This window comes from Canis aureus, chromosome 6 (assembly GCF_053574225.1).
Source record: "Canis aureus isolate CA01 chromosome 6, VMU_Caureus_v.1.0, whole genome shotgun sequence".
NCBI lineage: Eukaryota > Metazoa > Chordata > Mammalia > Carnivora > Canidae > Canis > Canis aureus.
This window is the reverse complement of record NC_135616.1, coordinates 36,678,038-36,691,385: the sequence shown is the minus strand read 5'-3', so window position 1 is coordinate 36,691,385 and position 13,348 is coordinate 36,678,038. Positions and strand designations below refer to the sequence as shown.

Here is a 13,348-nt window from a genome sequence, read left to right as displayed (position 1 = left end):
CTCTGAGATTCACCCCTGGCTATTTTTAATTGACATTCCTCTTGGTTTCCGGGTCCCCACATGAAATGTTAAAGTCTGTGGCTTAACAAGTGCCTTGTAAACAGGACAATGATCTCCCTTGGTTTATAATTACTTCCCCCACTTACAGACTTCTAAGTCAATGTTACTACAAAGCATAGGGCCCTCACTTTAGATCTTTCCTCCAGCCAGCCTCCTTGACTGCTAACCTATACTGGGTCTTTGCATTATATTGATCATTATCTGGATTGATGGCCTTCAAAAGCATTTCATTATCTATACATGAGCTATTAGCTTCACCAATACTCATTTTCATGTTATTTTCAAGATAGACAATAGGTCTTCCTAACAACAACAACAAAAAAGTCTTCTGTCATTTATCCTCTTCCAACAGCTCTTTCCATCTCTAAAGAAATGAAAGTAATGTTGGTATTCTAAAAAGTAACTGTGATATGCTGGGATTTTGCTTTCCTTGACCTAAAACATATATTTCTCAAACAAATGCCTACCTGGCTATAGGGACACCACTGCCCAGACGATCACATTTACATTGTCTGTACAGGATCTAATAGAGGCTATACAGTCTTTCTGGGCTAATCTTTCAGTACAGGATGGTGGTAGCATCTGTCTGGGCATACAATGAGGAAGAAACACTAATCTTAAAGATGAGATAAAACCTTATGTCTAGAAAATAGCCATGTACCTGTGTCCGATGCTTTTTTGACAATTTTGGGGTATTTCTGAAATTTCACAAAATAGTAGCTCTCATATTCCATCAAAACAGTTTCAAGGTCAATGTTGTCACAAACTTCAAATCGTCGTAACCCCAGTTTAGTTTCTTGCTCCAAAGCATTGGCTGCATTGATATATCTGGCCATTTCACAGAAGAAAACAAACAAACAAAAAAATTAACTCTGGGTAAAATGGATAAAGGCAAACTGGCATGACAAGTCCAAAGATATTCAATGCAAATAGTAAGTTCATATTAAGTAATACATTAGATGAAAATTAGAATATATGAAAAAAAGAAAGAAAAATTAGAATATATGAGGTTTGTAGAGTAAGGAGGCTCACATTCAGTAAATATCTCCATGTAGTGTTTTTTTTCAAGGCAGTTGAAAGAAGCTACAGACTTACTCTAATGATGTCATCATTGTTCAAAACATTTTTGAGGGGGATCCCTGGGTGGCGCAACGGTTTAGCGCCTGCCTTTGGCCCAGGGCGCGATCCTGGAGACCCGGGATCGAATCCCACATCGGGCTGCCGATGCATGGAGCCTGCTTCTCCCTCTGCCTATGTCTCTGCCTCTCTTTCTCTCTCTTTCTCTGTGTGACTATCATAAATAAAATTAAAAAAAACATTTTTGGACACACTCAAAAGTCAAATAAGTAAAATCGACTAATTGAAGATGTTTTGTGCTTTACCTTTACTTATTTTCAGCCAAAAGTGGGTATTTGCCCAACTCAATTACCACCAAAAGAGTAGGTCATGAGTTCTGAAGGAAATTCCAAAAACATGTTGGTCAATATCATTGAGGAAATTTAGTATCAGAAGACATCATGTGCTTGGATGTATTACTTCTGGTAATTTTTTCTGCAGTCACACATTATGCTACCAGCTGACTGTGGATGTAAGTACTGTCTTCACCAGGGGTTCTCCGCTGTCATTTGTAACTTGTTCAGTTGTCAGGCTGTCCGACTTAAGAGGTCTTAGCAACAAAAATAAATGCTTTGTCTCACAATCCTCCGAAAGTGGAAAGATTTTCCAGGTCTTACTTGTAGCTCCTGACTTCTTATTAAAACCAATGACTGGGCAGCCCAGCTGTCTCAGCGGTTTAGTGCCGCCTTCAGCCCAGGGTGTGATCCTGGAGACTTGGGATCAAGTCCCATGTCAGGCTTCCTGCAAGGCCCCTGCTTCTCCCTCTGCCCATGTCTCTGCCTCTGTGTGTGTGTGTGTGAGTGTGTGTGCGTCTCATGAATAAATAAATAAAATCTTTTAAAAAAATGACTCTCTCCTGAAAAATGTGCAAATGTGCACAAATTAGCATACGATTTCATCTGAGGACCTCAGATTAAGAATTCCTGCTACAGGATAGAGTTCCTTCTGTTTGATTCCAATCTGGGAAGGTAGGAGAAAACTATTTTTATTATGCTCCCTTCCCTTCTCCAGATTCAGGTCAGTTAGAAGCTTGAACTTTCTTAAACGAGGTTGCCAGGATTATTTCCAGTGACCTTGCTACATTTAAAGAGGTGACAGTCAGCCTCTTTACTTACTGATGGCTCACCAAGCTTCCTTTTTTTTTTTTCACCAAGCTTCTATACTATTTCTTAATCCTCATTTTAGAGACGGAAAAACTAAATCTATGCTTTTATTAATATTTTTTGTTTAGGGGCAGCCCCGGTGGCGCAGCGGTTTAGCGCCGCCTGCAGCCCGGGGTGTGATCCTGGAGACCCGGGATCGAGTTCCACATCGGGCTCCCTGCATGGAGCCTGCTTCTCTCTCTGCCTGTGTCTCTGCCTCTCTTTCGCTCTCTCTGAATAAATAAATAAATCTTAAAAAAAAAGATTAAAAAAATAATTTTTGTTTAGTATAAAGTAACACATGCTTTGAGAAAAAAAAACTAGAAAATATATAAATGCAAAAGAAAATTCCACTGTCTTTCCCTATCTTTCCATACACTTTTAATGACTAAATACATATATACTTACATATATGCACTTGTAAGCACATATATCTATACCTACACACACACACACGTACATATATAAACAAAGATGGGAACACACACTATAGATTGCTTGTAGTCTTTACTCACATCATATTATATTGAACCTTTTTCCAGGACCATGGTTTTGACTTAAACAAAAATTATAATAGATGTTGACAGGCCCCATATTTCCTAAACTAATTGATTGGGGGAATAAAACTGCTTCTGTGTGTTCCTACTACACTGTTTGAGCTTGAATGCAATCTGAATTTAACAAGGTTGGCAGGAGGAGCCACTAGAGGTTCTCAAGGAACAGAGTGACAGGACAGGACATCAGGAAGAGGAGTGAGCAGTAATGAGCAAGACACAGTAGGAGAGATGGAGAGGCTGTTAATGGCACTCAGGCCCAAAGAGCTGAATGTATAGTCTTAGAGGAACCAGCATCAGTGATCCTCCAGTGTGTGATCACCAGTTCTTCCACACGCATTTGAACTGTGGTCTTTCCATTCACCTAATTGTTCCACTTAGGCCATGCCCCTTCTTTCTTTCTTTCTCTGTGCACCTGCCTAGAATGTCCTCATCCATCATGTCTGTCATCTGTATTCTATACATCTTTCAAGACCAGCTCACGTCACCTTCTCTACAAAGCTTTTTCTGATGGTTTGTTCCAATCCACTATAATCTATCCTCTTTGTGAGGACAGATTCTTAGTGTTTTGTTAAATGCGGGTCTACCTTTCTGACAGTTTACTTTTCATCTTGACTATCCACTCATAAGTACCTTAGCCAACGGGTCTTACTCAGGAAAATGATCAACTCTAGTAGAATTTTCATTAATTCGAGATGCAAGGGGCCATCTCGTGGTATAAAAGGGAAATGCATGCTTTGTAAATAGGCAGTAAGTACTTGAAGAGAACAGATAAACTATGCTGACTTTTCCCTGTTTGTCTTTTTGCTTTCACAGTTCTCCTTTCCAATACAGTTTCTTGGCACGGTTGCCATTTGGGGCTGGATAGCTCTCTTGTGGTTTGCTGTCCGGTGAGTTAAAGGATGTTTAGCAGCATCCCTGCCCTCTCCCCGCTAGGTGCCACTGTGACAGTGAAAATCCCCCCCTGACATTGCCAAATGTCCCCCAAGAGGCAAAATCACCCCAGTTGAGAACCGCTGCTCTAACTTGAAAGTTCAAGCCCTAAGCCTGGAACCTGAATATTTTCTTCCTGGCTGAAACTTGGAAAGAAAGGAAACTCAAAATAGTGGATGAGCTCTGTTCCTCATAAAACCCAGAACACTTGCAGCCTTCATTGTAAGGGCTTGCACGTTTCTGCATCAGGTAGGTAGCCAAACTCAGATGCTTCCAAATTTCCTCCCCTGCTCCCCTGCCAGTTATTGAATGGCACTGCCAGGAAAAGAGAGCCAAGCACAGGTCATCAGGTAAATTTGATAACTTTATTTTGAGGGGAGGAGAATTGAGGGATAAGAATGTTATCTCTGTATCCATAGACAGCCATAGGACCCGGGAACCTCATTTGATAGGCCTGAATCCTGAATGGGGAAGGGAAGGTATCCCAGGAACCCAGTAGCTTTGACGAAGTTTTCAAATGTGTAATGGGAATAATATCTATGTAAATGAGGCAATAAAAGGATGTCTCTGGGTTGCTGAAGGTGGGGGCAGGGATAGGCAGAGCACAAGGCATTCTTAGGGCGAAGCTATTGGATATGATACTACAATGCTGAATACATGACATTATGCATCTATCAAAGCTCATGGAACTCTACAGCACAAGAGTAAACCATGATATAAAGTATGGATGTCAGCTAACAGTAATGTACCAAGATTGGCTCACCAGTTGTGACAAATGCACCACCCCAATGTAAGACAATAATAGGGGAGACTGGCTGCAGTGAGGGGATTCCCAGTATATGGGAACTCTCTACTTTCTTTTCAGTTTTTCCATGAATAGAAAACTGCTCTAAAAAAATAAATTCTTTTTTTTTAAATAAATTCTATTAACTATTTTATAAGTGTGTATCTGGAAAAGTGGAGGTCAGAGAAAGAAAGGAATCATCTCTGTAAATATTCATAATGCAACATACCCTTCTTGTGTTAAGTAATGCAAAATCAAAATAAGAAGATTTTTTCGTCGTGCTTCTGTCCTCATCTGGCACTGTGAACAAAAAGGAAAATTTTAGATGGGATGACGATGAGATACAACACTCTTTTTGTAGCGATAAACCCTTGAAGGTAAATGAAACCCGTCAAAACCAAGAAGCGTGACTTAAAGGCTGGAAGGCAGTTTGAAGTCTCCAAGGATATATAAAGTTATTTTCCACTGTCGCCTTCTTAGAGCTGCCTTCTCAATTGTAAACTGAAGGTATGGTGATTGAAATTAGAATTGCGCTTTACTAGTCAACTTCTTACTGCCAAACTAATTGGCATTTTATTGCTCATAACTGCAAAGAAGCAAATATATACACTCTTATTTGGGCCAGGTTAAGGAAAGTGATGGTAAATGGAAACTCGTGAGCTAGAAATCAGCTCTGACACCACAGGTATTTAACCTGCTGTAACATCCTCACTTCACTCGGAGCCCCACTCACTCCCAGCACAAACGTGGCAATGAGTTCCAATAAGCCATTCGGCAGGGGACTATATAGACAAACATTTAGGATATCCACTAAGAGTAGCAGAGGCAGGAAAGGGAAATTCTTTTTGTTGTTGTTGTTTAAAGATTTTATTTATTTATTCATGAAAGACACAGAGAGAGAGAGGCAGAGACACAGGCAGAGGGAGAAGCCTCCCGGGCTGCCCGGAAAGGGAAATTCCTGTGTAATAATGTCCTTCTTCAAACTGGATGCATCTGTACATTTATTCAGTGTTCACGTGCTATAGTTATCAGATATCTCAAATTCCCCTGAAATGTACTCCTAAAATACCTACTTTCACTAATACCTCCCTTATTTGAGAGTGGCTTAGCTAACATCTTTATCTAAAGAGAATACAGGTAAGAACTGGATAAAAGCAAAAAAGGTCCCTGAGTGGCCCAAATGTATCATAAAATCTATGCACGAATACTTCGTGCTCACGACACATACGAAAACTTTTCAGACATTCATCCAAAGCTTTTTAAAAATTGATGTAATGAGGGCAGCCCTGGTGGCTCAGCGGTTTAGCGCCTGCCTTCGGCCCAGGGCGTGATCCTGGAGGCCGAGGATAGAGTCCCATGTCAGGCTCCCTGCATGGAGCCTGCTTCTCCCTCTGCCTGTGTCTCTGCCTCTCTCTCTCTCTCTCTCTCTCTCTCTCTCATGAATGGATAAATAAAATCTTTTAAAAAATTGATGTAATGAAATGAAAAGAGGCATTCAGTTATTTAAAAATCAAACACTACTGTAAGTTATGGTTCTTCTTACATTGCTTTTTTATTGTGCTGAAACACACGTAACATAAAATGTACCATTTCCCCCATTTGTACATAGAGTTTGGGGGCATTAAGCACATTTCTACTGTTGTGCAACCATCACCACCACCCGTCTTCAGAGCTTTTTTATTTCTCCCAATTGAAACTTTGTATTCATTAAACTATAATGCCTTCAGCCTTTTACTTTCTATCTCTAGGACTTTGCCTCCACTAGGTACCCCATGGAAGGAGACTCATAGTAGCATTTGTCCTTTGGTGTCTAGTTTATTTCACTGAGCATGTCATCAGGGTTCATCGTGTTGCAATATGTGTCCAAATTTGCTTCCTTTTTAAGGTTGAATAATAGCACTATACATTTTTAAAGAAAAAACAATAGTCCTCTGCCCCACTTGGCTACCCCATCCCCCTACTCACTCCCTAGGGGCAATAACCTTCACTACATTTGTTGTTTATTCTGATAGTCACCTCCATATTTCTAAACATACCAGTGCTCCATGATATGTGAACATTAGGTATTAACTAGTCACGTCCTGTTAAGGTAGAGGAGAACTAAGCTGTCATCCATCATCCCACCTTCCCCTCCCCTTACACTTATATCAATATTCAGCGATTATATTATTGTAACCATGTAAACAATGTTCACTGCTGAGTCAGAAAGTTCTTTTCCATTTCCGTAAATTTTCTTTGGAATGAATAATTGCCTCATATATTTTTTTTTAGCTTGGTTACTTTTGTGCATACTTATTGCTAATTTTCAAACAGCAGCACACCTCTCGAGGCCCCTCATAGGGATTCCTGGGTGGCTCAGCGGTTAAGCATAAGCCTTCGGCTCAGGTCGTGATCCTGGAGACCAGGATCGAGTCCCCCATCGGGCTCCCTGAATGGAGCCTGCTTCTCCCTCTGCCTATGTCTCTGCCTCTCTCTCTCTCTCTTTCATGAATAAATAAAATCTTAAAAAATATATAAAATAAAGGCCCCTCATATCATATTCCTCACCATTAAATAGATAGGTACTGAGTCACTGACACCCCCTGCCCCCCCCCCATTCCCATTCCCCCGAGGCTTCCTTCCCTTTAACGCAATAGAGTTGTCTCAGAATATGTGACAGGGAAGAAGGCTTAGGATTGCTCTGTGGAACTCCTGTTGCCTTACCATGTGTGTATAGGCATTGGATCCCAATCTACAATGTCTCACAGCTGGTCACAGTAACAGTAGCTTTGAAGCCACTACACAAAATGACATTCAACACTGGCAATGTTTGCTCATCTTTCCGAAGATGTTGACACAAGAACTTTTAATAAAGACTGAAACCTTTCGAATTTACCATAGTAACTTTGACTTTAGTAGTCAAAACCTACCCTCCTCCCCCTTCTAGAATTTGATTTGCCTTGCCTGTAGTGCCATCTAGTGTATTAGGAGGGGAAGCACCTTATGAAATCCAGATTAGTTCCAAATTATTATTTGTTGGCACGTGATGATAATCATCAAAAAATTCAGTACAGATCAAGTTCCCAAAATAAAAATATAACCACTTGTTAAATATGCAGTAATAAAATTGATAGGCTATGTTTCTAACTATACAAATTCTCAAGTTCACACTTGGGGTTTGGGCTCAAAATTTTAAGAGTCTAGAAAGTACTGGGAGATCATTGAGTCTCAGGAACCTGAGATCCAGATAAACTAAGGGATTTGCTCAAAAGCCTGAAGAGTTGAGATCAGAAGCACCCCCCCTAGTCATATCCCTGCATTCACCCCATCCTCATCAATCTCCACTCCCACCCCTGCACATTAGCCACAGACCGGAGAGAAGCTATTTTAACTTGCCAAAAACTGCGTGCCAAATTTGCTAGAATCAAACAATGGTGGTTACCAGATAGTCTTTCTTAGCTGACGTTACACAGTAACACGTGAATGCTGTCTCTTACAACCCCTTAAATCTAAAATCCCACCATTTTAGTGGCCATTTCAAAGCAATTACTGTCTGGCCTTCTTTCAAAAAGTTAGTCTGTCTGCTGCACCAGGAGTGGTGTGCTTCATTAGAGATCATGCTTTTTAAATTTCTCAATGGTTACAGTCTGGCTGTGAATGAAGCTGATCCATTTCATTTGTACATAGAGATCTTCCAGAACAAAAAGATTTGAATTAAAAAGCCACAAAAGCCACGTCTGTTCTCAGAAGGACTTCACTGGACACTGACTAGTGCTGTTTCCAACTGGACAGTGTTTTGCAAACTGTGGGGTGCTGTGCCCATAGCAGGGTCAGTGATCAGCGAGTGCTCAACAGCTGTTAGTTGCTTTGTTCATGCATTTCAGAGTCTCTCCATCCTTCACTCTGGAAGCAGGCGCTTCTTCTTACTCTAAACATGCTCAGGTGTACATGTTCTGAGTAGGATGCTGAGAAGAATTAGGTAGGGAGCGTTTTACTTTGTCCTGAGGACTGTGTACCCTGCACTGGGTTTGGCTGATAGTTCTGAATTTCCTGAAGATGGGGGTCTGGGAAGAGCCAGAAAACTTACTAGGGGCACAGAAAAAGATCTTGGGAGAGATGGTTTTAAAAGGGGATGGGAGAGGGGCACCTGGCTGGTTCAGTGGGTGGAGCGTGCGACTCTTGATCTCAGTGTTGTGAGTTCAAGCCTCACACTGGGTATAGAGTTCAGAGAAAAGAAAAAGAAGGAAAGGGGATGGGAGGGCAGGGGAGGTTGGAAGACTGGCAACAGGTAACAGTTAGGGGGTACAGAGTTTCTTTTGGGGGGTAGTGAAAACGTTCTGAGGTTCTGAAAAAGTGGTGAGGGTTGTGTATCTCTGTAAAAAGACTTGGGGTGAGTTGCATGGTATGTGAATTATATCTCGAATCAGGCTGTTTTAAAATGCCAAAAACAAATGGGGAGAGGTAGAGAAAAGAAGGCTAAAATGAATGTAAATAATTTGAATCACTTTTGTACCCTGATACATGAAACAAATGATCTGACTGAAAGTAGAAGTCATTTCATGCAACATTTTGGAGTGACTCAAAATGGAAAGGGTGGGAAGGAAGAGCTGTGGATCACCCACAGCACTGTGAGAGCCGGCCCACCACCCTGATGCAGAGCCTGGTCCCACAGTGGGCCAGCTGGTCTGCCAGAGGCGCGCCTTTAAGTGCTCTGATGACTTAGCCAGAGCAAGCGAGCTCAGTCGGCTGCGTGAGCAAGGCGACATGTGCCAGACAGAGGAGGAGATGCAAAACCCCTAGAGGGCTTTCATTTCCCTTTACTGTATACCTTTTCTTTCTGGTTTTGTCATCATTGGCCATGCACATAAAAGTTGAAGAGACCACCTTGAGTATTATTAATAATTCTTCAGTTCAATGGACAAAAATAAGCTGTTTTCAGTAAGAATCCCAAATTTCTTTAAATGCAGAAATTTTGAAAGTGTTATCCAGATAATAGCCAGGCCTGGCAAGGTGTGAAAGAATAGGCACTCAGATATAACTGGTGGAAATGTAAACTAGTACAACCCTTTTATAGGGCAAACTGGCAAAATCTATCAACATGAAAAATGCATGTACTTGTGTGACCCAGCAATTCCACTCTCAGCAATTTACACTATAGAAGATCAATTATACTATGTTATAGAAATAGTCCATGTATGCACAATGATTAATGTTCAAGGATGTTTAATACAGCATTATTTGTATTTAAAAAAAAGTAGAAATAGGCTATAAATGTCCATTAGTGGTTAAATAAGTCACGGCACAAGCTCACTGTGGAAAGCAATGCACCAGTAAGAAGAATGAGGTGGATCTCTATATACACTGATGAGGAAAGATTCTGAAGACATCGCATCTTCTCTCCATTCATTCACTGCTCCCCCCCCCCCCCAAATATTGTGCTACTCAGGGAAACAAAGTTTAAAATACAAGCTTGAATTAAATTTGACAAAGAATAACTTCAAATAGTACAGTTTTAAAAGACTCTTCATTCTATCCACTATTTTTAATTTTTCATGTAATAGTTCAGAAAGGGATTACGAATATATCAACATATGTATGCACAACTCTTTTAGAATTTACAAAAGTGGAATCATTTTGTTTATACTGTTGGGCATCTTGCTTTTGCTTTTTTTTCCCCTCCACTTAAAAATATGTCTTGAAAATCTTTCTATTTCAGCATATATAGATCTAACTAATTCTAAGACATATTATGAATTGGAAAGCCACAGAAATACACGTCCACAATCTTTCACTCAGAAAAAGTAAGGAGTAAAAACCCATATATGTAATTACCTCTGGGTAGAGGAAAGGGACAGGGCCATAGCAACATAAGTGTCAATCCTTATACTTTTGAATTGTTTAAATTTAATGTTGGCAAGTAAAAAGCAAACAAAACCTCAACTTGAGTTCAGCTGTTCACAGATCGGAAAATCTCTAGGTCAAGGAATTACATCCACCACCTTGGCAAAGAGCCACTCCGACATCAGGTTTTCTGCTCCATCCTCGGGAGGTATGGGGTGCAGGGCAGTGTTCTCCTTCACTGGGAGGGAAGGATCCATACAAAGTCACCCAAAGCCAACTGGGTGAACTCACTGTAGAGCAGCATAAAGAGAAGGCCAAGCTCTCATTCTTGGTGGGGGGAGGCACCTCTGGATCCTTAGGCTGATCTGGGAAAAGTTGACCATATTCTTCAAAGAATATAAATAACCTATCAGAGAGGCTTGTCCAGGGGTCTGATTACGTTCCTAGAAAATGGTAGCTCGGGATCCCTGGGTGGCGCAGCGGTTTGGCGCCTGTCTTTGGCCTAGGGCGCGATCCTGGAGACCCAGGATCGATTCCCACATCGGGCTCCCGGTGCATGGAGCCTGCTTCTCCCTCTGCCTGTGTCTCTGCCTCTCCTTCTCTCTCTGTGACTATCATAAATAAATAAAAATTTAAAAAAAAAAAAAAAAAAAAGAAAATGGTAGCTCTCCCAACTCCAGTGAACAGTATTTCTGGGGGGTTTTGGCTGGAATCACAAAGTTTGGCAAATAGTCCTGGTGTCTATGACAGACAATGGGGATTGAAGGCCACCCATTGGTTTAGTGATTTAGAATTCAGTACCAAGCACATGGCAAAACAGCTTGTACTTGGGAGCTCTGGGCCTTAAAATAATACTTCAGCTCTTTCTTTGAAACGACTTTGATGCGAATTCAGAATTTAGTAAGAATAGAAATAAGAAGTAAGAATATACTATTCAAATACTTCATGCTAAATATTTAAGATGTGCTATTTACTTGAAACACAGAATGTGGTCTCATGAATTTGTTAATTAAGGGTGTAAAGTTTACTGGATCTTCAACGTCTTTACACTCATGCCATTCAAATTAGCATAGAGAGTTGTCTTCTCAATGAAAAAACTAAGAATGGGCCACCAACATACGGTCAATTTAAACTGTAAAGGATGGTGTGCCCCTGAAATGGACACAATTAGATGCTCAATTAATTTCTGTCTACCAAAGAAAGGAGGTCCAGAAGTGAACATCTAACTGCAGTATCTCATTTGTCTCTGCTTCAATGATCTGGCTGTTTTCTTCTTCATTTCCTTTGTGGGCAATTGTGCAACAAAAATGCCTCCATTATCAAATTCAAAATTGAATCCTATGATACTGTAGCCTGAGGAAAAGGAAGCATTGAATATCATCCCTAGTTTTACACCCAGAAGATATTTAGGAAATGTTACTGTATATACACCACATGCAACATTAGCGCTTTTAATTTCTTTTTTACGGGTGCAATGGAGATTAATTTGCATGAGCTCGTTTCAATTTCTGTAATAAGATCCAAATTTTGCATTAAGCTTTCCATCTCAAAAACAAACAGTTAAAAAGGACACATTTCTTCTCTCAAATGTTTTTATTATAGTTCTATTTTACAGTCCCTGCATCTAATATTCACTTAAAAGCTTGAATATATACCCATCAGTTCTAATTTGTTTTTTTGTTTGTTTCCTGATTACCTCCTGGTTCTACCAGGAAACTTCCTAAGTTTCAAATGCTGTACAACTTGACAAAGCACTAGAACTACCAAAAAAAGTGGCTACAGATCCAGGAAAGGCACTTATTGTATTTAATATAAAGTCAGAACTGGTCAGGGGCACCTGAGTGGCTCAGCGGTTGAGCATCTGCTTTGGGCTCAGGTCATGATCCCGGGGTCCTGGGATCAAGTCCCACATCAAGCTCCCCACAGGGAGCCTGCTTCTCCCTCTGCCTATGTCTCTGCCTCTCTCTGTGTGTCTCTCCTGAATAAATAAATAAAATCTTAACAAAAAAAAGTCAGAGCTGGTCAGCTATGCTCAGGAATACTGTTCCAAAAAAAAAAAAAAAGGAATACTGTTCCATGAGAGGAGGCATTTGTTGTTAATCCTGAACCGGTTATGGAACTTGGGATTTCAGAGAAGTATAAAGTCTACTGACACAGGAGATTTTCCATACCATGCCATTGTTATTCAACACTGATCTAGATTATGGAATTATGATATTTGTGTTTTTTTCAAAAGATCATGCTTATGCCGCCTACTTTCTGTTTATAGCAGAGCTGCATCATAGGGAGATGAGGCTGCTGTCATACATGTTATCAGTCCCCTGATGTGCGCAAGGTGAAGTTTGTGGTATCGCCTATGAGGTAAATCGAAGGACTTAACTGAAATCCAGCAAGCCTTTAGAACCAGCTCCTCATTCACCAGAGAAAGAGTAGCAGGTGAGACCTCAAGGAAGCAATCAGACAAATCTAGAAGGGGAGGTATTCTGGAGAACAATTCTGATGGTTTCTTAAACAACTTGGTGTCGTTAAAAATAAAAAAAAAAAAATAGAGAAGGTGGGGGTAGGGGAAGCTGTGCTGAGTCAGAGAGACATGAGGATATAACAGCCAGATACAATGCATGATCCTGGTTAGAGAGAACCAGTTGGCTAAAGAACAGTACTTAATATGACTTCATTTTGATAAAACATATGCATGTGTGCGTATATCTGTATATACACACATAGAAAAGGTTCTGGAAGAGTGTCTGCCCATATACTTTGGTTAACACCTTAGTGTTTCTGGGTTGTGGGAATGTGGTGTTTTTTATTTTACTTATTCCCTTTGTTACCTATCATTTCTTTAAACTTGATTTATGATTAAGGAAGTAATCATGTGATATTAGGACTGCCCATTGATACTACTGAGAATATCAAAAACAATAATAACTGTCAGGAATTCT

At 40.4% G+C, this 13,348-nt stretch overlaps 1 protein-coding gene across 9 annotated transcripts in view; it reads right to left on the bottom strand.

The window, feature by feature from the left end:
- KATNAL2 (katanin catalytic subunit A1 like 2) overlaps nt 1–13,348 on the bottom strand; it is a 91,673-nt gene that overhangs the window by 44,677 nt on the left and 33,648 nt on the right. For all 9 annotated transcript variants that reach the window (XR_013381510.1, XM_077900677.1, XM_077900681.1 and 6 more), the window contains exons 2-3: nt 4,819–4,889; nt 722–888 (exon numbers count right to left, since the gene is read on the bottom strand). Coding sequence is in view for 8 of the 9 variants with exons in the window: in XM_077900681.1 (XP_077756807.1) it covers nt 722–888; nt 4,819–4,889 (238 nt within the window). In the remaining variant the exon portion in view is untranslated. The remainder of the gene's footprint in view (nt 1–721; nt 889–4,818; nt 4,890–13,348) is intronic.